This window comes from Nipponia nippon, unplaced genomic scaffold (genome assembly GCF_047370975.1).
Source record: "Nipponia nippon isolate SJK-2023a ecotype South Korea unplaced genomic scaffold, ASM4737097v1 scaffold_1, whole genome shotgun sequence".
Taxonomy (NCBI): Eukaryota; Metazoa; Chordata; class Aves; order Pelecaniformes; family Threskiornithidae; genus Nipponia; species Nipponia nippon.
Window position 1 is genome coordinate 50,086,972 of NW_028262290.1, and position 25,785 is coordinate 50,112,756.

The following is a 25,785-nucleotide window of genomic DNA, read 5'->3' on the forward strand; positions in this document are numbered from 1 at the left end:
ATTTTTCATCAGCAGATTTCAAAGTGTATAACAAAAGAGGTGTTTAACTTTGGATGCATTTTACAGAGAGGGAGCCTGCTGCATAGAAGATGAAGTGACCTATCCGAATTCAGCCAGGAGGCATTTGGCTGAGTCAGGAAGAGAAACCAGAGTGCCAGCCCAATGGGGAAGGCTTCCTAAAACAACATGGAACCAAGGAGAAATGGGAACAAAGTCTCTGCATTTCAGCAGTGAGAAGCACCAGCTGCCTTATTCCCCATTTCTTTAGAATATTAGTACACACATTTTTTTTAAGATGAGTATTTAATTAATTACTGAGCTGGCTCTGCAGTTCCTCTACAGGATGAAAACAAACACTTAAACAAGCCTCTCCTGCCAACTCCACCCAACACCTACTCAGTTACAACAGATGGATGAGTGCCACAGACCAGATGTCAAAATGATACCAAATTTGACACTGCACAAGAAACTGTAGCACACTGCAGAAAAGAACCGCTCCCACGGTAACATTATTTAAATGCCAGATTGCACTGATCCCTGTTAGAAGTGATGTGCACAGAACCCAAACAGCAAAGCCTGTAGTTGCTGCCACAAACTCCTGAAATCTTTCCATCTCTTTTAATAGTCTTGCCTAAATTTTGTCATCTTCCAAGGGTGGGAAGCTTTGCTGAAAAAGGATATAGAAATACCTGGCTGGAGTCCAGGAGGGATAGAATGACTATCATCTCCTCTCCTTGGAACAGCTTTGATTACACCTGTGTTTGTAGTTCTTAGCAAACAGGGCTACTCAAGGTGCTCCTTGCCACCCTTGGACACTGGCCTTGAAGGACAGGTGATCTCTCTTCTGAGAGATTGTTCCTGAAAGATGAAGAGATTCAGATGTAGCGTGGACAGGGACATATGTATGTGAAGAAGGTATAAACCTTTGACGTTTACATAGGTAGTGGCTTCATTCAAATAGTTTATATAAAGTTGCACCAATTGGCTACTTTAAATCTGAAGCAGGGTACCCTTCTGAGCAAATCTGAAGGCCTTGCAGGTTGGATAGATGGCCCAGGGTTACTGGGCTTTCGAAGGAGATTGGTCACCCTTGGTAGCGTGGGATGATGACCTGAGCCAGGTGAACTCCCCTGGGGCTCTGGAGCATCTGTAGTTGGTACCACAGAGTTCAGATGAATGAGGTGCCTTTGCAAGCCTAGTTTGACTTCACCCAAAGCAACAACCTTTGGAAACAGAAACTTGTACGGTGGGACTGGTACGCTCTTCCCAGAGAGTCTCAGCAGTCCAGATAGGAAACGTGTACAAAGCAGTTGTCTGTCAAGAAAAGTTCTGTCAAAACTGAAGGTTTTTGCTGGAACGTATCCATTTTGATGAAATCCTAACCAGGAAAGGTTTCTCAGTTAAACTGAGTGTACAAATGACCTAGAAATGCCAAAAGTCTGCTGATTCAAGCGACTACATGGGACAACCTGAACACCTGGAAGCTGTATGAGGGGTGCCCCACTCAGAACTGTAAGTGGTTTTCTTTTTGTCCTAATGGGGATTTGAAGCCTTAACGTCTTACAGAAAGGAAATACCATTTCCCAGAGACATAGTTGTAACTGTCACACTGTCCCCATACTGCAAGAAGCATTTTGCATGAAGGAAAGGAAGTTCAGGGAGATCATGGCTAAAACTGTCTACTAGTTTTAAGTTTGAGCTGCTGAGTGTCTATCTTTTTTGAGAATATTTAGCATTTTTTGTAGCATTCTGCTCCAGTTGCATGCAATGAGTGCTTAGCTCTTTCACAAATGAGATCTCAAGTAATTTGATTCAGGCACCCACAGCATAAAAAAGAGGCTCTTGGTGTCCACTTTGGTTTGGTTTAAGTGACTAGTCCAGTATCTTAACATAGGAACTTTGTGGCAGAGCCAGAGATAGAATCAAAGGATGTATCTTCAGCTCCAGGCAAATCTGCAGACAAACTGTCAGACTGCAGATGCCTATTCAATGAGTCCCATCCACCCTGGGCACTGAATGAGGCAAAGGCCCTGTAGAAAAAAGAGGATGTGATTAGATGGTTAAGTGCAAAAGTAAATGTGGCAGTAGGAGAAGCAGCACAGCCATGCTGGCTTTAATCTAACTAGTGGGGAAGTGGTTTTATTGTAGAGGTGGCTGTATGGAAGGCTCCAGTGTTGGGTGAGTTGCATTAATGTCACACCCTCAGTTTGCTGAGCAAACTTACCGTATTCTCTTTGGTGCCCACAAACTCTCAGCAACATAACAGAGTCAGGATCCATCCTCAGATCAAAGCTAAATCATGCTCCTGCTGCCTTATCACATTCTCTTGATTTGCAGCATGCGCACGGATCACACAAGGCAGGCATGACCTGAAATACCAAGGCACTACATGTAAAATAATGGCCGGTCTTTGGCAGCAAAGTCAGGAATGGTACACATTTTTAATATTATGTAAGATTTTTGCTTTTTACCACTGTGCAGTCTTGAAGAATATAATCTATTTCAAAATCCTTACAGTATATCCGTGTATTCCTGCATTTTAGAGAAACCCTGGTATTATGTCCATAAGGCATAGGAGTTAATCCATGTTAATCATTAACTGACTCCAGAACAATGGCATGTGAATGCAAATTCTTTGTGGATATTGGACCTCATTACTCTGTTCCCGTTGGAGCAGTGACCTCACCATTTTGGCTTGTATTGTGTTAGCGCTGTCTAACACTGTGGAAATGGAGGTACCAGAGGTTTTTAAACATGGTTATTGGATCCTGTGTGCTTAAGTAGAGGTTTTTTATGCCACACGATTTTATAAGACAAAAGTTTGTAGCGTGTTGCTCTAATTCCTAAGATGGAAGGCAGGCTCCGTCATGTATCAAAGATCAAAGAAGTGATACACGTTTGTAGCTGCACAGCACTTGGGTAGTGGTCTTCTCATCAGAAAGGTGGCTTGTGTAGGTCGTCTTCACAACAATGCAGCTGTGATAACGGTGATGAGACTCTATCAGTACAACTGTTGGTCAAAATAAAATGAAAACTCTTCCATTAATCAGTCACATTAGTGTCCTGGTTTCAGATGGGATAGAGTTAATTTTCTTGTTAGTAGCTGGTATAGTGCTGTGGTTTGGATTTAGGATGAGAATAATGTTGATAACACACTGATGTTTTGGTTGTTGCTGAGTAGAGTTTACACCAGTCAAGGACTTTTCAGCTTCCCATGCTCTGCCAGGTGCACAAGAAGCTGGGAGGGGGCACAGCCAGGACAGCTGACCCAGACCGGCCAAAGGGCTATTCCATACCATATGACGTCATGCTCAGTATATAAGCTGGAGGAAGAAGAAGGAAGGGGGGGACGTTTGGCATGATGGCATTTGTCTTCCCAAGTAACTGTTATGCGTGATGGAGCCCTGCTTTCCTGAGGATGGCTGAATGCCTGCCTGCCGATGGGAAGCAGTGAATGAATTCCTTGGTTTGCTTTGCTTGCGTGTGCGGCTTTTGCTTTACCTATTAAACTGCCTTTATGTCAACTCATGAGTTTTCTCACTTCTACTCTTCTGATTCTCTCCCCCATCCCACCGGTGGGGGGGAGTGAGCGAGCGGCTGGGCGGTGCTTAGTTGCTGGCTGGGGTTAAACCACGACAATTAGTAAAACTGTTAAGGGTAGACAAGTCCTGAAATGGTACAGGAAGCCTAGTAACAGAGATCGGAAGGGACATGGGAGGTCTTTTGGAGGTCTAGTTGGTAATTTTGTACTAGTTGATTAGCAGATCGATGTAATTTCTTGTAGTAAATATTTTCTTCATGACAATTATGTTTGATGAAGTGTTGGAGAGAACAAGGGAAAGTGAAGAGCACCAGGCAATGCATATGGCTTCTCCAGGTCATGGTGACAGAAGTTGAAAGAGGGGGCAGAGAAGAAGGGATGGTCTGAAAATAAACAGGAGGAAGAAAAAACATTGGAAGTACGAGGCACAAGAGAATAAATCAGGGAGTTACTTGGCAGCTGCGGTAGGTGAGAAGTGCCAAATATGTATCTCTAGACTGCCCCAAGTTCCCAGTGGAGCCCCCAGGTAAGGGTGGAAATCAAAGTTTCAAATGTTTTCCCTCAATGCACTTTCCATCCCATAGTCTGTCCCCAGAGCCAGTTATCTACCCCCAGACATCCAACAGCCATTCAGGAGCCCTGGAAGGTGGCAAGGGGAAGGAGCATCTGAGGCTGTGGTTTCTGTGGTTGAGAAGACTAATTTCCCTTCATTTAAGGATTTCTCTTTTTCACAGTTCTAAGGATGACTGCTCAAATGTTCTTAATCGTGTGTGTGCTTCCCTGATGGGAAACATGCAAGAGCATTTGGGGACTGTGGCTTTGGTACATGGCAAATGGCAATTAACAGAACAAAATCTGCCTCTGGCAAATTAACCTTGCACAGAATTCTAGAGGGTTTTTTTCACTGGTTTTATTTTGAAGTGACTTTATTTGCTGAAATGCAGGAAATTGAGGTTATAATTTCAAAACATTTTGGGGGATGGAGTCCTTCTTCCCTGCCATGTGCACTTATTTTTCAGTCCTCCTTTCCCACTTCTATTTGCCTAGGCATTGGCCTGCATCCTTTTGTGTGTATTGCCTCTGATGTCTGACTCATTATGGCAACAGAAGTGTTGATGCCAGGCCCAGAAGCAGTACTTAAAAACCTGCTATTCTCTCTCCTTCAAGCTCAAAGCTAACCCAGTTTGTGGCAAATGAAAGAAATGCAATCATTTGGCACCTTGTCCATGCATCAGTTTGGAAATATAGGACCTTTCTCCTCTGCTTTTCTGAGTCTTTTTCTATTTGACTACACTATCATAAAGACCACTAACTCTAGGGTGTGGGGTTTAATGCTTTGGAAGGAAATGACTGGTTTATTGCATTCTTTCTTGGGTTGCCAAGCCGCTTCCCCCACCTCACCTCCCAGTATATTTCCCAGTGCCTCATATCCAGGAATGAAGAGATTCTTGGATTTCAAAGGGAGAAACAATCATCCTTAGCCCTTATGTTTGGGATGGAGGGCAAGTGGATAGGGCAGTGGGAGAAGAGGAAGGCAGAACAGGACTTGAAAACAAATGCAATCTGAAAACTCAAAACCAGAGGTTAAGTGAATACTCTCAAATACACCGTTTAAAAAATAATCAACACTTTTTCTCTGTCTTCGTGCTTTGTTTGGAAACAACTTGTGGTCATAAAAATACTTGAGATTGACAAGGGCTGGGCACTGTTGTACCCAAACACTTGCAAGGACACGTGGCTGAAAGCACAGAGTTTCCCATACGTATGGTAAGGGAGATCAGTACTGGCAGACTGCTGCAGGGCTTGGTGCCACCTTGAGTAGAGTTGGAACCTCTTGAGGAGGCAGGCAGGGTTATACAAAAATGAAGGAACTTGGAGAAGGAGGAGGAGGATCATCCTGTCTTTCCCACGGATATTAGCACTGTCTGTTCAGCTGTTTTTATGCCTCCATAGGAACAACAGAGCAGCTGGGGATTCTGCTGGAGAAGTGTGGGAAGTTGTCCACCCTGAGATACAATCACAGCTCAGAAAGGAAGGGGTTTTTCTCTTTGTCTGCTTTGAAGCTGACAGGCATGCAATTTTTTCCTGCCAGTTTTCAGGGGATTGCAAAGGAGAAGAAATAAAGCAGGAGAAGATAGTAGAAGAGATGTTCAAGGTAGCTTTGCATATCAGCTCAGCGTATTTTCCATCCCATTTTTCCCTGTCTTTCATCTTCCTGATGCCCACCAACAGAAACCTAGGAAACAGTTCAGGCAGCTGGGCACGTACCTCTGCTCATTCCTGAAGGAAGAACAGGTGGTGAAGGAGAGGGTATGGGAGAAAGAACAAGGTGATTTGGAGAGAGTGGAGGACAGATGCAGAGAGGAAGCATTGTCTCAGCTGGGACTGATGTGGAGCATTTCCGTTAGCTGGGTGTGATGCACCAGGGAGAGGGGAAAAAACAGGGAGTTTCTCATAGAAGAATAACAGCACGAAGAAGAACGCCAGGCCCAGGACATTTATCAGCCAATTTTACCAGCACTGTCTAGAGTCCTTATCAGTGTCCCAGGAGAAATCTTCTGTTGCCTCTGCAGGCACTGCAAATTTACTTAGGCTTTGGTTGTGACACCAGCAGTTTGACTTGAGAGAAGGCTGCTGGAGCTTTTGAGCAGAGCTGACCTGAGGCTCCAGCAACGCAGAAGCTGCTGAAGGCAGCAGGTTACCTTGAGGAACAAACCAGCTCTGGCCCCAATTCTACGTCACCTGTGCCAAAGCCCTAGAAAATGAGACTCGCTCCTGCTGCTGCCTTCACCAAGTCACTGCTGGGAGGCAAAAGAGTCAGATCCCTCCTCTTGTCAGCTGTGGGATGAAGGAAGTCTGGCTCTACAGCAGCCTTCTTCTGGCTCTGTCACATCTGTCCCCTCCCTTTTCCGTGTCAAATGTGCTCTGGCCCTGAACCCTGTCCACCACTGCCCCTTCACTGGGACAGCAGAGTTCAAATTTAGTTGTGCTATGGAGAAACATTCACCCGTTCCAGGTATGGAGCTCATGAATATGCCTGTATGTGCCCAAGGTTCGTAGATGGATCAGGGCTATAGGAATGCTCCCACGGTGACTCTTTCTATTCACTGAGACTGCTGATGGGAAGAAACTGCAGGCAGCAAGACCACATCTTCTTCTATTAAATGTTCCTCTCAGAAAAGTATAGGATGAATTGCACACAGTTTGACAACAGGGTGGCTTTAGGGCTGTAAAGGTTCAGATAATTGCCAACAGACCTAGGGGGCAGACGCAGGGATTGTTGGAGGAAAGCGCAACCTGAATGGGAGTAATTTCAGAACCATTTCATATTCTTCTGTAGTCCAACTCCAGCCCCGCACCTTTTCCTGCCATTCACCGTTGTTCCAGCTTATTTTCCTTGGTTAACCCAGCCCGGCCCTGACATCCTGGTATCAGATCTTCTCTGATACAGCCATGGCACTGGTTCAAAAGGGGCAAGACAGGATGCTAATGGAGGAAACAGCCATCTGTTTGGTCTGGATTTCTGGGCGTTTTTTGAGGGCAATTTTTATTCAAGAGGAATGCCCGTGGTGAAATTGTATTTCTATCTGTTATGACTTCGCAAGTCATCATGTGTCAGACTGGTTGTCATGAGTTCAAGATGAGCTTCCCCTAATACTGCTGGTTTTACAAATGCAGTGGGAGATTTTCTAGAGTTCCTGCTCTCTCCTAGAAAACCTTCATGACTCTGAACTCTGTATTAACAGGGGAACATTAAGGTCTCACATATATCATTAAGGCACAGCAGCAGTCTTGGTATCCTTGCTGTTTACTGAGAATGTCCTTTAAAAATATAATAGTAAGTTGAATGATGGTTGACTACACAAAGCAAGGGCAAGGGGGCTTCCTATTTCTTCCATGAGGAAACTAAGCCAAATATGTGATGCAGATTATTCTGCCGGAAAGTCTTTAGCTCTTGTTGCCAGATTACTAACATTTTCCCCCAAGGTGTATACATTTTCCAGCGAGCACAAACAGCATGGCATGTATCACCACAAGCTCTCAGATGACTGCAAACAGCTGAGACTGAATTCTCCTTTCCCCAGTCTATTTGCTAAGCCATACTCTGTTGTCAGATTCAACAGAGTCAACCCAGTCTGCCTCAGCCCAGAACACAAGGATACTCTTCATGGTAAGATACAAAAGACGAGGTGCAACCAGTGGTCTTAGATTCAGGGTTTTCTCTTTTCTTGCTTTTGGGGTGCTTCTAATACTGCTTTGCAGTATTAGGTAATAGGTGCTTTGTAGTACTGGGTAATTTCCACATGACAAATGTCCCCTCTTCATTACCCAGCCAACTATCTTCAAACTGATTATGCTAATACAGTACAATTATTTCCCATTTCTGCGTACTGTTCTGTTGACTCAGTGACATTTTAGATACACTTGAGGGAAAAGATCCTCTTTTAGCACTGTGTAAAACTCTTGTGTCATCCAAGCCAGAAGTTTTATCAACTGTTTTTATTTGTTTCCTTATTTACATTAGTCTATTTTCAGCTTAGGTGATTTTTTGTTTTGGTTTGGTTTTTTATTCTGGTTTAAAACATATTCCAAGTTGTAGAACATTCACAAAATTTTTGGTTGTTTCATGCCCTTTCTGCAAAGCAGAAGAAATTGAGAGGAATGGTTCTCTCTCTGGGGTTAAAAAGAAGGGTAAACTTTTCATATAGGCAAGTGCTAGCTTGCCTACTGCCTATTAGAATAATCGTTTATGCATAGGACTTTGAAAACTACTCTGAGGCCAGTATTTACCACCTTTCATTAAAAAATGTATGATAAATGATGTGGAGGAGACTTGCCTAATACAAATATCACAGTGCTTATGTTCAAATTATGATGAAAATTGTTGTTTGTCTTTTCTGAAGCTTTCAGAGGGTGAAAACTCTTCTTACTTTTTTATTTCAAAATTCTCCTGTTCACCAGCAAATAAAAAGGTAAAAATACTATAAGTGTGCAGGTATTACTCCACTAACATATCCAAAAATACTGAAAAAGTATTGGGTTTAGGTGTATTTGTTGTTTTAACAACAGTCACCGAGGTCTAGATAAAGCCTAAGAGACGGGACAGCCCTTCAGAGAGCATGTGCAAAACCAGAATTCAGCAGCCTGCCCCTCGGTGGGCTTCGGAGCAGGACAACAAAGGGGGGTAGTGGCATTTGTCCATGGCGTTAGGGAAAACCTTCATGAAAGCTCAGTGTTTGTGGCCAGAAAGCACGAAGAAATGAAGACCCGACAGTCTTCCCCAACATGGAAGTGGCTGTGTAGCTTCTGTGTGTTACTGGTATACTGCTGAGAGCTGAAACTCTCAACATGACCTCCCAAAATAGTACCAGGCTTCTTGGGCCCCACAGAGCTTAAGAGACAGGTGGAGAGGTACCCCTGCAAGGGGCAAACTTGTCCTGTTGGGTGGCCAAAAAGCCTCTGGGCTCGCACCCTCCATACAACAATATTTCAGCAACCCCAGTAGGTGAGAACGATTATAAAAGTTCTAGGTGGACAGGTTAGCCCATGAGTGACCCACCATGTGTTTCTGCCATGATATAGCACCAGAATTGTTTTCCCATAAGGTTTTGGAAGTGGCCAAAGCCAGGAAGCGCAGCAGGCAGGTTCAAGCAGATTTCCTGTTCATGAGTACTAATTAGTGCTGCTGACCTCAGTGGGACATCAGGATTTTTCTAGTTTATTCAGCAGCGTGTGGGGTTCTCTCTACCTGGCCCTAATTAGCCCGTGAACTAGTAGCCAAACTGGAATTCAGAAGACAAAATCCTGTCCCTCCCTCTTTGGGATCTGACAAGCTCATTTGAAGTGATGGGTGAACAAATTGAATCTAGAGCTTCCTTTCAAATACAGTGCCCATCCCCCAAACATTACAAATTAATCCAGATACTTTGATCCCTTTAGCTTCACAAACAAAGCTCCTGTAATTCTGCCTCTCCACTTTATGTATGACTGAGATTCCAAAGTACTTAAACACCAGAAGTTTCTAATGGAATAAAACTAGCTCTTAGAGAGTATTACTAAACATTTTAGTGTAAGCAGAGCCCAATATATCTTGCTGAACAAAAGAAAAAATTAGGGAACTACGGTGAAAATAGAAGAACTAAGCTGATTAAATGCTGTATCTAGAGTTGGGCAGAACAATCCAACTGTCACTGCTGAAAATGCAGTGAAATAGCAGGAGCTTTCGGTAGCAGCATCCTGAAAGTCACATCTAGCTAGTTTTAGAGGGAAAAAAATTGTGGTACAGAATACGTAAAGCACAGAAAGGATGTATTTTCCTTCAGTCTTCTACCAGTGTGCCAGAAAGACCAAAGGTCAGCTTTTCAGAAGAACACTGGGTTCACTAACTCTAATTTAATTATCTACATAAGCAGCCATGTTTGCAAATAGCTAAGCACAAAGCAGCTCCCATGGAAACGGTATCAGGTGCAAGCCTATTTAAAAGTACAGCTGGCTTAAATACCTGTACAATAGTTTTTGAATGCAGAGACCTTCTAAGAATCAGAACAAAGTTATTGGTTCTGAGAACTCGAAGAAATCTGGATATGGATTTCTTCAAGTAGTTCCTTGTGATTCTTTGACTCTTCTAAATATATTGCCAAAGAGGTAGAAAAAATGCCTTGCATAGGGTTTGGATAGTGATTTTTTGATCAAGAAATCTTGAGAGGAAAAGAAGTCAGTAATTTAGAGACTTGCCCAGAAAACCAAGTCAAGTTACCAGCTCAGTTCTCGTAGGCAAGTTTATCTGGGAAACCCCAGGAGTGCCAACCACCAGTCTTCAGAATAAAGAAGTCTATCTTCAAGATCACAGGGATTTCTTCTTTCTAAAATTACAAAACTGTGGTTCTCCACCTGATTTCCCAGTTTTTACAGAGCAGTAATTCAAGGTTTCAAACTTCTCTTCCAAATGGTAACTTTCAACCTCTCCATTCCAGCATATGGAGGAGGAAACTCCAAAACCACTAAGTATCATGTGGCTGTGAGATTTGGCAACCCTGTTATCAAGATGTTACTGTCAAGGCCAAATCCATAGGAATGACCTTGAAATAAAGGCCCTGTTATCTCTCACCAGCTCTTCAAACTATCCATCCCCCAAGAAAGTTCACAATTGGAATAGGATGCCGGGCTGTTTGGAAAGAAATTAAATTGTTCACAGCTGCCTGGGAATTAACAAACTTCCTCCTCTTTATGGTGGAATGCAGCATATTTCTGAGCCAGGTGAAGGAAACCATGTGAGGTTCTTGTAGAACCTGCAGTTGGCACAAAGAACAACATTTTCAAGTCTGCACATATATCTGAGTTACCAGGGCTCAATAATAATTTTCTGGCAGGTTAGTCCTGCCCTACAGCAGGTTTCTATGATCACTAAAGCCAGAATGAAAGCAATGGGTCTGGATTTCACACTTGATATCCTTCCACACTGAAGCTTTGATTTTAAAAACTGCTTTTTTTCCTTTGACGCCAATCAGCAAGAACGAGTCTGACAATACACAGGTAAACAGCAGAGTAAACTGCAGGGACAGGTCCGTAACAGGCCAAGTGACACACTCATAACTTGGAGGGAATTATTCAGAATAACTCAATAAACCTTTGCCAAGATTGCTAATGGAGAGATCATGCACTGCAAATTGCAAATGTGACCTTGTTTTGTCCAAGGCAAAAGAAGAGCTTACAATTTTTTTCTTCCTTATTTTAACAATGCTCATTGATCCTAAAACCCAGGGTCTTTACTAGCAAATAACTACCTGCTTGTAAGTAAATAATTCAGTCCATGAATGTGCAAAGTGTTGGCTCTGAGAGTTTTCTAATTTATTTGTATTTATTTGATGACACCTTTAGTTCTGAGAAAAGAAACTGAATTTTAGCCTTGATGTTCAAATAAGGAAACTTTGAATTGGCCACAGCTTAATATTTCATGGGCAGAAAAAGGCAAGCCTATTCAAAGCAAGGTACAACTCAAGGATGGACAAAAAGGTTTTGCACTCACACTCAACAGCTGCAGACATAATTTTTTCGGAATGCCAGACTCTAAGAAAATAGTGATGCTCACCAGCTGTTAGAAGGTATTTTTCATCTGTTTTAGTATTACCCGATACTGAAAAAACAAGAGACGTACATCCAATGCATCCAGTCTTTTTCACTGAGCTTTGTAAGCTTTCTTTATCTTATCTCTGAATCAATTCAGTTTCTTTACTTTTCCAAGCTTTATCCTCTATAACTTAAAACACAGCACTGTATTGCAGTCTGCACCTTCAGATCTCTTTTACTTCATGGCCTTTGGCTTTAAACCTCAAATGAAAGTCCTGACAATATCCTGAAGATTTTTCCCCAGTTTTTACCTGAAATCACGTACACTAGCAACATTTAGTTTGTGACAGTGCTTTTCAATAAAGGATGAGTCAAATCCAAATAAGCACGCAATTTTTTTTTATCTATTAGTATTCTGTCACATGTTTTACAACAACTTTTTTCTTAATACGAATTAAATTATAGTCTGATAAATGACATGAAGGAGGCTGGAGGTGAACGTGCTATACTTTTTTACCCCTGTATTCTTCTTCTATATGATCTATGAATTTGTTCCCTTCTACTCAAATGCTGCTTTACCAGTTAGTGCAATCTGTGATGGAAAACTTATTTAGGCGGTTCCTGTGTGTTTAGATCTCATAGGATAACTAGTGATACTTTAGTATCTCTCACATTGAGAAGGGAATGTGGCATTCTATTACTAGGGCCAGAAAACATCATGACCAGATCATGGTTTAAAAGAAAATAGATGCAAAATTTGCACAGATCAGATTTGCCAACATCATATCAAATAAAATGGGGGAGAATGAAGGGGAGACATAGAAAAATGAAAGTTGTGTTTAATTGTAAGTTACTGTCTCAGCAACAGAAAGGTGGGTCTGGATGACAGCTGGAGTGGGGCTCTGACACTGCTTAACAGTATGGTTACACCCTCTGCGGGCTTCGTATGAACTCACCCAGTTTTAAAATTGCTTAAACTGGGTTTGTGTCGACCCAGCTGAGTTAACTCAATTGAGAAAAGAAAATCCAAGTAGACAGGCCATTGATGCTGGGGTTTTTGCTACATAAATACCTGAAAAGGAATTTCCAAATTCACTACGACACAGACATAATACTGGTGGAAAAGGGGAATAATCAGTTTATTTCAGTCACTAAGGCAAAACAAAAATATATTGACAGTGAATTCACGGTATAAAGAGGCATTAAAGCCACTAGCCGACGGTCAGAGGAAGATTCCCTTTTCCAGGCTGTGCTGAAGGCCAGCTGTTGTCCTGTCTCTTGAGGACCCCCAGCTCTGAGAAAAGCCTGGTGTGAATAAGTTTTGTGGGGTGTAAAGCCCTACCTCTGGCCCCGCGCGGGAATCAGCGCTCAGTACACCTTGTGGCAGCACGGAAACTTTGGGTCATGCAATGGGGATAGAAAAAGTAAACAAGATAGAATCCATACGGTACAGAAACAAGGTGGAAAGTGCATTTCTTCAGAGTCTCATTACATTACATTTTTATTTGTTAAATTGTTGGGACTCAGGTTTTTTTCTTCCTTTTTTCTTAAAGGTGAGTTTAAGGAGCCTTCTTAGCCTGACCCTCTTGTCATATAACCATTCATCCCTCCCTGCATTTCTAGACTTCATCCAGCCCAGTGTGACTTCCAGGCTGAACTTTTAGTTCAAAATAAATTTTTATTGGAAGATTATGAACGGAAAATAGGATTTCAAGAACTCCATATCCAATACAGCATTAATTTATGCTCTATTACGTAGTACTAAAACCACTGTATAAAGTGAAAACCTGTACTGACACAGACCTACAACACCTATTAACAAGGCTTTGTGGTTTCACAGGGATCTCTCTTTGGAGGTTCCTTTCTTGAGCTACTGGCTTGGTCCTTCTAAATTTCCCTCACATAGAATTTATGGACCCAGTTGAGAAGGACTAAAAACTAACTTAAATTATCAGCCTGGATGGAAAGAGCTCTTTCTCTCCACAGAGGATAAACGTTATGCCACTAATGTGCCGGCTTGCTCAGTGTCAGTAGTTCATAGAAATGACCGGACAACTGCTAGAGCAATTATAACCAGCTACTGCTGTTCCTCACAGACCAGCCAATTTGTTTCAAGTGCCCTCATCACCACAGCAGCAAAGACAAACATAAACTGAAACACAGCTAAATAAAACATTAATATATCTCCTGGCAACTTACCTCCAGCACGTTTTAAAAGACCCTTAAAACCTTTATGCAGTGCAATGCAATTTACTACCTGCCTCTCTCCAAGCTGTCTGACAACATAGTTCTTCTATAATTTTGGAAGCAAAAATGCTCCAGCTGCTTGTCACTGAAAATAACGATGATTCACGAAGTCTTGACTTTTAATTTGCCAAGCACTAAATGCGTGCTTTCTTACAAAGATGATGACTCAGGTTTTCTCTGGTTTGTTTTGAAAAAGGAGCAATCGGGAAACAAATCATGGCCTCAGCAACAAAAATATTGCTTTTGTAAAAGAAAAAAAAAGCAGTCAAGTGAATAACAGCAAGTACCTGCGGGAGAAAAGATATAAGCGTACTTCAGAAATATGCTTTTGATTGGCACCGTGGAGCTTCATGAGGGGGCTGGTTTGATGCTGCCTTCACATTTCACAACCTGTCGGTAGTAGCTGGTGCTTTGATATGCGCAACTACCACTAACATTTCATAATATGACAATCTAAGAGGTGAAATAGCTTTTTGTATTTCAAAATTCATTAAGAGCAGCTGCAACTTAGCGCTGATGGATACATCATTACTTTCCTAAATCAATGTCTCCTTTGTTGAGTTATATAAAGCCGTTTCATTGCCACGCAGACAGGAGACGCTCATCTAAAAAAGAAAAATTTAAAATAAAAGAGATTTAAAATCTATTATACCACATTATATGTCAGCATCAGCTGTCCCTAGTATCAAGAAGTAATGAAACAACTAGAAACACCATATACACAAGTAAAAGAGTAAAATAAAAATGGAATTGGCATTTTGAAGTGACAGTTCTGAAATGCTAAAAAATCTTATCTCAAACCTGCATGTTTCTGGATGGGAGAAGGATTTCTAGGACATGCTTTTTCCCTAAGTGAATTTTCCAAGAGTCCCAAGTGTTATTTGCCTTCTAGTTCTGTAGTGTCAATATGGATTTCTCATACCAATTTCCACATAGCCGGCCTCTACAGCGAAAATATCTTGTGTTTAGAAAACATATTAGCACATTTTAAGAACAAGTTTATTGCCTTTAAACTAACAGTAAAAGTGTACATGGAGAAAAAGCTATTTTCTTAAAAAGATGCCATGTGGTCAGCCTTAGGGTTAACCAACAAACTTGTTTCAAGCACTGTTTTTTAAAATCTTTTCTAGATGCCTAGACTGGATCCCGGGGAACAAACAAGCCCAATGGATTTTCTTTGCTTCTTGGCTTTTGGGGGATATTCCAGTTTAGTTCCTGGTGAAGCTTCATGATGAAACACCTACCTAGAAACACCAAACCAGGAAGGCTTAGGTGGCTGTAAGTGAAATAACCACTTACGGAGGCTACAGGTATGTGTCAGTCTGAAGGAGAACAAGGCTGTGGAGAGCTTTAGCACAACAGTCGGATTGTCAAAGAGCGTGGCTCTAGCAAGCTCTCTGCTTGCCAGGAGCGAGACTGGGGGCCAGGGGGAAGAGTAACTTAAAAAAGAAGTGAGGAAAGGCCTGAAACTATTTGGTAACGTGGTTACAAGCATTACCTTTATTGTAAACCAACTGGCTCACGGAGAAGGTTTTTTTGGTTTTGGTTTTTAACCTGGCGTGCTAATAATGCAAATGGCCTGATCTCCAAGTCCATACCAGGAAGGATAATCCAGTCTAGTGGGTGCGTTATTAGTGTTCTGTGGGTATTACATCTTCTTTACTGACAGCAGTAATAAAACGTATTCTCCAAGTATGGACAGGACCTGTATTAGAATCAGCCTCAAACCTTGAGTGCTAGGGGAGAATGCTATCTATGCCTGCGTGGAGCTCTCAGCAGGATAAAACTGATTAGTGACATGGAGGGTGGAGTGGATGTAAATTGAATGTTGTTATGCCAACTTCCATTAGACAACCTTGTGCAACTCGCGCCGTTTTGGTATGCGGTTCGATTACCTCGTCTAACTTGAGAGATTGAATAATAGGATTTAAACTTCTGGAATCCAACTGACTAGGCTAAATCTTATCTTCAGGAATGCAGACACATAAGTGAACATATGTACGTGATTGACTTACATATGAATATATACACACATGCACACACATATATACATATAGGTTATACAGGTATATACATTATACGGGTGTCTTCCCAATTATGGGTGCCTGCAGCATGCTAAACACCTCACTTGCTACTCTCTGAATTCCCCCCTGGCTGCTGAGGTGCTTCCAATTGATGTGTGTAATATGGATGCTCCATATATATTTTTCCCCTCCAACCTCACTGCAAGTTTTTTCTGTCCTTTATACTTACTATTAGTATACTGGGCTCCATATTCATCTCCAAGTCTGTCAACATAGTTCACCTCCTGTAATCAGGAAATGGTGATTAAATGAACATCCAAGGACAGAAGCTGTCAACCTGGTGTTCATCTTTTTTAAAGTTAAAAAAATCAAACGGTCAATTACCTTTTGCACTCATGTGGCTCTGAAAAGCTCTTCTTAAAAAAGAAAGTGGCTTCATCTCTTCTACGATCTTAAGACAGAATCAAGTTCAAAGGTGAATGCCAATCGTAATTTTTAACACTTATGGGAATAATAAACAAAAAAAAAAGATCCCCATAGAAAAGGTATATGTCACAAGCCCTCCAGTTCTCGGTCTTCCAAGGTGGGTTGTTAAAGCTCCTGAAAGGAGCTTGTCTGGGGCATTTAGGTTTTAACCACAACATGGTCTTACTGCTTTTAGCTATCTATTTCAGCATGTGGTCCATCATTGGAAGGTCTTTGAGACTTTGTTTCAGGATTGGGTTGCAAATAGCATATGACAGGGAAAAAAAAGTTATTTATATCCTCTTTATATGCATAGGAAAAAAATATCTAGAATATATATATATATATGCCATCGACCTAAGAGGGAACACAATCCGCTCTCAAACTACAGAGCTAGTACAACTTCTCTAGTGCATGCAACAAGTTTGACCTCGGTGTAATTACTCCAGTCTTACATCAATATAACAGTGCCGGGTTTCTTTTCAATTATTTTCTGGGAGCGGCAGGCTCTCTTTCCGGAGCGCTTATTTGTTTCGAATTGGCCTAATTTGCTCAACAATTTGCACATCCCTTCTTTGGGATCCCACGTTCGCCCGGACGGCGAGGGCTGGGGCTGCCCCGCACGCCCCCTCCGTGGCCGCCGGTCTCCGCCCCGGGGGCGGCCGCGGGGCCCGGCGCTGCCGGGCACCGGCACCGAGGCCCCCCCCAGGTAACCACCGAGGCTGGGGCCCGGCGCCGAGCAATTGCCTACGGATGAGTAAGCACCAAATGTGGTAACTCAGGCCAGCAGCTTTGCAATTAAGGCTATAATTTCAGGTGTAGCCAGTAGTCGTAATGAATATTTATTTCAAGGTACCAAATAAAAGAAATCGCCCGGCTAGGCGGCACAGGGAGCTCTGTGGGGAGCTCAGTGTGTGTAGTGCGAGTGCTACCGGTGGGGAGCTGGGGAGGTACGGCCGCCTCGTCCCCTCTTGTCCCCGGCTTCCCCCGCTCGTGGTGCGCGGCCGCAGGGCTTGCGCCCTCCGGCCCGGCAAAGGACCCTTCCCGGGGAAGGAAGGGTAAGGCGGCGTGCAGCGAGGCGGCTGCTGGCGGTGCCGCTGGGTACGGCTTCCCCCGGGCAGAGCCGGGCGGCGGGCAGGAGCTTCCCGCCGCGGGGGTGCGGAGCTGGCGGAGGGCAGGGCCGAGGCTCCGCTCCCCGCCGGCGCTGGGCTGCTCGGGGGCTCCCCTCTGTGAAAGCCCCCGCAGAGCGGCCTCCTCCGTACCCCCCTGCTCTCTGGCGTGCCCTCGGTTTTTTTTTTTTCCCCGTCGCTGAAGGGGGCAGCTGAGGACGGAGCGGGGCTCCCTGGGTGGCAGAGGGGGCCGAGGGCCCTCCGGCTGTCCTAAAGTCTGCAGCCCCAGCGAGCTAGTGGGCGGCCCGGGGCGGGCGCCCGTCAGCCCCCGAGTCTTTATTTCTCCCTCTCCGCAACCAACCTCGCCGGGGCTCCCGCAATCCAAGCGAGCGCCGCGGCTGCTAGCCGGCTTTTCCCGGGCGTACTCCGAACCGCACGGATGCAAAGTCCCGAGCGTCCATCTCCTCCCGAGCCCCTCGACCGAAATCCAGGCGCCCGGCTAAAGGTGCGATGCCGCGGCGGTCCCGCAGGCGGGGACCGGGTCCGCCCCGCCAGCATCCCGTCGAGGGCAGAGCCGTTCTGCCGGGCAAGCACAACCCGAGTTTGTTTGGGTGGTTTTGGTGGTTTGGGGTTTTTTTTCCGTTTTTTTTTTTTTCTTCCTATGTTTGCTTTTAAGTTACTGTGAAATGAGGATGTGCGATGGTTGAGGAGGTGCGAGGCGCGCCGACCTCCGTCCCGGCTGCTTGGTGGCGGTCCGTCGCTACCGAAAGAGCTGCTCTGCACACGGAGTGGGGTTTTTTTGGTTTTGTTTTGGTTTTTTTTTTTCGGGGATGGGGAGACGGGAAGGGCGCCGGGGGTGGGGGGAAACGCCGGGCCGGGGCGTCCACCGCCCCGGCCCGGCGTTTCCCCCCCACCCCCGGCGCCCATCTCCGTTGCTCGACGGGACGGACCCGAGGTGAGCGGCGGGCGCGGTAAGTACCGCTCCCTTCCCCGCGGTCCCCCTTTAGCGCGGCTCAGCCTCCTCCCCATCCATCCCAACCCCTCCCGCCCCTTCCCCATCGCTGCCACTGGGAGCGCGGCCCCTTTAAGAGCCCGGCTTTGCCTCCCGGTAGCTGAAGGTCATTAAAACACAAAAGCGCTCCAGCGCTGCGGTCCAATATAGCGCATGCGCCCTGCCCGAGGACTGGCAGGGAGACGGCAATATGGCGAGAATGCCTGGCAGCGGCGGCGGCGGCGGAGAGTGGAGCGGCGGAGGGGGAGGCGGAGGCGGCGGCGGCGGCGGGAACAATGCGGGGGACCGGCCGCCCGGCCGCGGTCGCGGCGTCGCCCCCCGCCCGCACCGCTACTGCAGCGCCGGCGAGGAGGAGGAGGGCGAGGAGGAGGATGAGATCCAGGAGGTGCAGATAACGGGGGACGAGGAGGAGGAGGAGGAGGACGGAGCCGATGGGGGGCTGCTGCTGGACGAGGAGGAGGAGGAAGAGGAGATGGGTCTGGAGTGGGACGGCGAGGAGGAGACGGAGCCGCTGCCGCCCGCCCCGGGCCGTACGCCGGGCGGCGGCGGCGTCGGGGCGGCCCCGGGGGGCGCCGCGGCGGCTGCCCCGGGGGGCGGCGGCGGCGGTGGCCCCGGGGGGGCGGCGGAGGACGCGGAGCTGGAGGCGGCCCTGCTGCTGCAGCGGCCGGAGCGGGCGCGGCTGAGCGAGAACACGCGTCTGGCCACCCGCTACGCCGTGCGCATCTTCCGCGAGTACCTGAGCGAGAAGGCGCAGAGCCCCGACTTCGAGACGATGGACAAGGGGGCGCTCTGCCGGGTCCTGCGCTCCTTCTACGCCGAGGCGCGCTCCAAGAGCGGGCAGCTCTACTCCAAGTCCTCCCTCATCAGCATCCGCAGCTCCCTCAACCGCTACCTCAACGAGCCGCCCTACTGCCGCACCCTCGACCTCACCAAGGACCCCGAGCTCCGCGCCGCCAACCTCACCCTGGCCGCTGTCATCCGCAAGCTGGAGGAGCAGGGCGCCGGGCCGGTGGTACAGAAGCAGGCCATCACCCGCGCCGACCTCCGCAAGCTGTACACCTGCAGTGTCTTCAGCACCCAGAGCCCCTTCGGGCTCCTCAACAAGGTCTGGTTCGAGACCTGCATGTACTTCTGCACCCGGGGCCGGGAGAACCAGCGGGAGCTGGAGGAGGACTCCTTTGGGCTGGCCGTGGATGAGGATGGACGCAAGTTTGTCTACTTCAAGGCACTGGGGCCCTACCACAAGTCACGCTCGTCTTCCTGGAGCAAGAAGCGGGCGGAGAGCAGCGACGAGGAGAACCTGCCCCGCATGTATGAGACTGGCACCGAGTTCTGTCCCTACGCCAGCTTTGTCAAGTACCTCTCCAAGCGCAACCCCCTCTGCAAGGCCTTCTTCCAGCGCCCGCGGGACCACTGCAGCGAGGGTGACATCACCTGGTATGAGAACAAGGCCATCGGCAAGAACCTCCTGGGCACCCGCATGCAGATGCTGTCCAAGGCGGCCAAGCTCTCCAAGACCTACACCAACCACTGCATTGGTGCCGTTTCCATCGCCACCCTCAACAGCATCGCCGGCATCGGCACCAAGCTGGGGGGACCACAGCAGCCACACCACCACCCCCCTCCCCACCACCACCACCACCACCTCCTCCACCACCCTGCCGGCGGGGGCTGCTACACCCCTGCTGCCCTCAATGGTGGACCACGGCCCCGGCCGCCCGCCGCCAATCCCTACGTGCTGCCCAAAGACAGTGACACCGCGCCGGTGAAGGCAGAAGTGGCTGCGGTGGCCCCGGCCAAGCGGGCACTCTACGAGGCAGTATTCCCGGCGGGGGCCGCGGCCGGTGGCGACGCATGTGGGCCCTCCGCCTCCCCCAAAAGACTCTGCCGCCGCCCTGCCGAGCCCCTGGACGCCGCCGCGCCTGCCGTGGTGGTGGTCTCAGTGAAACATGACCCCCTGCCTCACCTCCTCCCCGAAGCCAATGGGCACAGAAGCACCACTTCACCCACAGTAGTTTCACCTGCTATTGTTTCCCCCACACAGGTAACTGGAAAAAGAAAAAAGAAAGGAGAAAAAAAAAAAAAAAAAGCAAGGTGGCGACCCCGCACCCCATCCCACATAGCCCCCACTGCACCCTTCCTTTCTTCCCCATCTCCCCTGAGGCTGGGCAGTGATTCACACTGCCAGCCCCTGGGTGACTCCTGGGGTGATTCTCGCTGTTCAGGCACCCAAGGAGCCTGGACGTGAGTTATCCAACTTCTTCGCCCCCCCCAAGTTCTTCATTGCCTGCCACCGGTCCGGTGGCTGCTCTCTGCGTGCCTGTGGGTCGGCTGCGAGAGGTGCCCGGGTGCTACCATGCTTCCCCTCGGCAGCGGCACTGATGGCTCAGCCCTGCAGGCTCCCCTTTTCCCTCTTTTTTTCTTTATTTTCCCCCTCTTTATCTTTTTGTGGAAGATGTGAGTTATGGAAGTGGGGCCAAAATAGTAGATAAGGATGTTAGGTATCGTTAGTGTGTGTGGTGTTCTTGATGTGCTAATGAACTATTTGAATAACCTCAAATGCAGGAAACAGCCAGGAGAATACTCAATTACACACTAGTAATGAGGGTGTAATTTTAAACTTCAGAAGTTAACAAGAGGGTTAATATGGCAATTGCATTCATCTTGTATTTGTTTATTTAAAATAGCTTTGTTTCCTGGCAGTGATCCTCCTCTTCCCTCCCCCCCCCCTTTTTTTTTTAATAAGGAAAATTGCCTTTAGTTGTGTTAGTTGCCATAGTGGTGAAATATACAGTAAGAGCACAATTAAACGGATTTAGGTGCAGCTTAACTGTGGAACAAGCCCAAGTTCATTAGGTGTGTTTCGTTGAGGTAAAGCGGTCTTGTCAAAAAACGCTGTTGCGCTGTGCCTTAATGCGTGCCTCGCGAACCCCCTCTGCTGTGTGCCGGCACGTGCTGATGCCTGCTCCCCGTCCCCTCCAAAAGTACTTTCCTTTCTGGTGTTTCAGCGCTGGAGCTAAATTACTTCAATTAAAGACTCGCTGCACCTCTGCAATTGGCTTGAAGTTTGGAAATCATTCTAACTAAATCTGTAAAGTGTATGCAGTTATGCTGTGCCCCATAAAATACCATGTTTCAGGCAAGAACTTTACTGCTGGCTGCCCTACACGATTGCAAAACCCCTCTGACATTCTTGTGTCAAGTAATAACAGGGATCGCAGCCGTCAGCTGTCGGCCGGAGAGCGCAGCGCTGGGTGAGCACAGGTATATGACATGCCTGAGCTGTTTCCCAAGTGGAAATACCAGTTCTGGACAGACTGACCCTTTCAAAGAGTTTGCCAGCTAATCAGCCTGAAGGCTAATTGCGGGGGGGGGGGGCCGGCGGGGAGAGGGAGGGAGGGAGGGAGGGAGGGACAGGGGGGCTTCCAGTGAATGCCTGCATAAGCATCTGTGTTCTTTAAAATACCTGTGACCTCTCCTTTTTAGCAGGGATTTTTTTTTTTTTGGACCACTTCAGTGGAGTACTCTAGTTTGATCTCCTGCTGTGTGTATCTGGTGTCTCTGAATGGCTTAGAGGCTTGATTATGTGCAGATAATGTTTTTGTTCTAGCTCATTATTTCAGGTATAAGCTAATGCTCTTTGCTGTATTTAGCCCTAGACTCCTCTTTCCCTCACTTTTAATGACCTTGAAAGTAATTTTGAAACTTCAGGCATAGTTTAGCTTTTTTAGAGCAGCAGCGCACATGAGTACGGGAAGGGGAAGAGGGAAATGGGCAGAGCAGTTCTGATCCAGTTAGCGGTAGCGGAGTATGCGTGTCTTTAACCTGTTAAATGAGGTGTCTTGGTACCTTCAGTCATCAGGCTGGAGAGCTGGATCTCTACCCCGGCCCACAAATCTCTTCACACTTGCATAAAGCTTAGGTGAGGAGAAATCCAGCCGCTGTACTGTTCGTCGCAGAGCCGCGCTTCCTATGTGAAGCATTCAGAGCTGTAATTCTCATTAGTGGCGGGCTCTGGCGAGAAGGGGAGAAATATCTAAAATAGATGATAGAGTACACAGGCATGTGCTGTTTTCTTAAGTGTATTAAGAAAGAAAATGAGCAATCAGCGAGGATACTAGACAGTGTGGGGTTTTTTTTCAGTAATTATATGCAAATGTTCATCTCCGTTCACAATTTAATGAGCTAAACAAGCTGCCCGGCCACTTTTGTAGCTGAATCTTGCCTTCGCTACAAAACTCGTTAATTTAAGTCTTTAGGAGAAGAAAAACTGTCTCCTTTTTTTTTTTCTCTCTTTTTAATCACCGATTCTTCTCTTGTCAGTTTTAACTTATGCACTTCTTCTGGGATGTGACAAAATGAAAAAATATTGGCTGTGGAATAGATTTCCTTGGGAGAATGTTAATGCTAAACTTTTTCTCCCTAGCTACCTTTTATAATAGTTACACTAATCGAGGTCCAGGGCATTTCCTGGGGAAATTAATGACTGGCCGGGGTTAATGGCCCAAGGCATTGCCTCAAGCCATCGACTCTCCCAGCCGGTCATTAATCCCCAGGAAATGCCCTGGCCCTCAATCGTTACTGCTTAATTATAAACAAAGACTTTCCAGGCCTTTTTACTGAATACATCTCATCAAGTAACGTGACACTAAATTCCACTGTTGACAAATATTACTGATTCCTTGAAAACATGAAGGTCATAAGTTTGTGGTTTATTGGTTGTCTTTGCAATTATCCTTCCAGGAGACAGATTCTGCTGCCCTCATAGACATGTGCAATACTCTGATGAATAAACGGTGGCGTGATGAGTGGGTTTCTTAGCATGCACGTATGCTTTTTTTTTTATAGCATTGATAGCATCAAGCAAGGTATGGAAAAGGTTAAACGAAGGCCCTAAATGGGATGTCTTCACTTTGCACTGACTACAAACTTCAAGTGTAAGAATCTGTGCAAGGATGTTAATTTTATGCTTTTCTATTGTGGTTGCTTTTGTTTTAGCCCCAAGATGTCTTTTCAATCCTGGGTTTGTAGAAGCCTCCTCCAGAGCTAGGGAAAGGTACATTAAATGTTCATCTTGATCCAACTATTGCTTTAGGTTGCAGCCTTGAAAGCAGCATTTGTAGAGTGTATTTTCAGCATACAGCACTGTGCCATCATGCAACAACTTTCTTTTCAGTCCTTATTTGTTCTGAAGTGTAGCAATTTTCCTGCCACTGACAGCAGTACTTCAGTTCAAGTTGATGACAGAGGGATGTAATTTGGCTGTTGTTCATCTTGTGTGTTACTGAAAGATGAACAATAGCTAAAGTTTAAGCTTTTGATGCTACAATGTGGTGGTAGCTGTTGAGATTTATAGATCTGGTACACACTGAACTTACTATAGTAGTAATACCCAAAAATAGGTCTAAGAAAATAAATTGGCTTCTGCCATGGGTGAGGAGAGTTGCTTGTCACTTGAAAATGCTTCAGTTATGTCGGTTCCCTAACTCAGCTGGGTTTCTCTGGGCTGCTTGTGAAGAGTTTCATCAGCTATTAAGATATCTACCAAACAGTCAGTTGTTAAAACATGACCCACGTGCATTTGTCTTGGCTGTTCCAGGGAATCCTTAACCATTTTTCCTCCTGCTTTAAATCCAGAGCTGGGTTTTTGTTTTCTTTTGATCTGGCACATGTCTTTTCGTTGCCTTACGCTGTCTTTGAAGGGCTTGCTTTGACCAGCACTAGATATCTGGTTCTGACTGCAGGTTTCACAGAAGGCGGCAAAACAATAGCACATGATGAATATAACTAGGCAGCAGGCACAACTGGGAATAAATCAAAGTAACTAATAAGTTAGTCTAGCTCTTTTTAGTGTCTGGGTTTTTTTGGAGGTGGATAAGAATCTTTCTGCTTGATCTTTGGTCTGGGAACATACTACATTTCCATAAAATGGCCACAAAAAAGGCTTCTGTTCTGTACGAATGTTTGTAGTACTCTGACTAGAATCATCAGTAGGTGCTTTCCATATAGAGGGTAGGAGAACTCATCAGACAGCTTCAGGGAAGGGTGCTTAGGATGCCAGTGTTAGGATGCTAGGCTTTATTTCTATACAGATAATAGATGGGGCAATATCCCTATCTTAAAGGCTTAAAGTACAGCAGCTATTAAGACTGCTGACTGCTAAATACCTTGTTAGTTCTTGTGGCAGTACTTCTGTTGATCTGGTTTCAGAGGTTAGTACTGGCTGTGCTACTGCCTAGTTAGTGCCATCCTCTTTGATTAATGGATTAGCTCAGCTTGCAAGAAAATCTAGGATTTGTTTGGTGTCTTTTTAAAAAGAAACACTGAGGTTAAAATCTTAAAAGTGTGAGGATTAAAGGAACTGTAAAAACTGTGCCTACCTCAGAGGCTACTGTTTCTTGGCTCTTGTTTGTGTTTTTTTTTAATGGGGAAGATTTTAATCTTCTGCTAAGTTACAGGTGTGGAAAGTGGTTAACCCTGGAAGGGACCTATTGTATCTGATAGTCATCAAAATTGCTCTCAAATCCTCTGGAGGAGGGGAATAGGGTAGAGCAGGGGTGTCAAATATGGTCCCCAAAGACAGCTTTCTTATCAATTTCCATCGTGAAACATGTGAATCGTGGCTATTGCTCTCTTTGGTGGAAGTCAGTGTTGTTTGTAACTGAATGCTTCTAAAGGTCTTTGAACAGAGAAGGGTTGGGGTTTTTTTTTTTGAAGAAAGTAGGATATCCCAGGCTATATTCCTTATAACTAACGTGAGGTTTGGTAGGCATGTGAATGTTTCCCAAGATGAGTGCAAGAAAAGCAGAATAAAGATTAGGCTTAGTGATCTCATATACAGCTTTGAGGACTGTATATGCACTGAAAGGAATGAAGGAAACTGGTTTTTCTTTCCTAGACTGAAGTTGGTCCGTTTTGGATCAGCCATTGGGGAGGGAGTTGATTTAAGGTGACTCCGGAGAGTATTTCACAGAAGATCTGAGAATGGTGTTTCGATACACGCATTTAGAATTGTGGTTGTGGAGTTTAAAGTCCAATACCAGCTTTGTAGGTCCTCTTAGTTGCATTGGCATGATACATTGGAGGTATTAAATTTTGTAACTATTTCAGATGGTGATTTCTTCCACTATCACTTTAATTTTCAAACTATTTTTACTTTTTAGAAATTAAACTCCTTTTCTTTAGTTGCATCACGTGAGCTAGTCAGAGAACTTGCTTGGTCCATCCTTCAGTGATGGTAAGAATGCAAGGGGTGATCTGTTTTGTATAACTCAAATGAAGATGACCTTTTTAGTACAATTAGGAGGAAAAAACCAGCAT

At 45.7% G+C, this 25,785-nt stretch overlaps 1 protein-coding gene and 1 long non-coding RNA gene across 9 annotated transcripts in view; one reads left to right on the plus strand and one right to left on the minus strand.

Annotated features, from left to right (window-relative positions):
• KCTD1 (potassium channel tetramerization domain containing 1) overlaps positions 1-25,785 on the plus strand; it is a 110,521-nt gene that overhangs the window by 22,944 nt on the left and 61,792 nt on the right. The window contains exon 1 of one of the 8 annotated variants that reach the window (XM_087754594.1): positions 15,118-15,165. The exons of 3 other annotated variants lie outside the window; for them this stretch is intronic. Coding sequence is in view for 1 of the 5 variants with exons in the window: in XM_087754564.1 (XP_087610690.1) it covers positions 18,656-20,509 (1,854 nt within the window). In the remaining 4 variants the exon portion in view is untranslated. Of the gene's footprint in view, positions 1-15,117; positions 15,166-17,258; positions 17,403-18,380; positions 18,425-18,655; positions 20,510-25,785 lie in introns of those variants that run through there. 4 more of the 8 variants (XM_087754624.1, XM_087754603.1, XM_087754587.1 and 1 more) reach the window with 4 other exon arrangements.
• Positions 14,385-16,326, minus strand: LOC148057370 (uncharacterized). Its single transcript, XR_015704093.1, has 3 exons — positions 16,264-16,326; positions 16,109-16,163; positions 14,385-14,460 (listed from the first exon to the last, which is right to left on the minus strand). It is a non-coding gene; the product is annotated as an uncharacterized LOC148057370 (long non-coding RNA).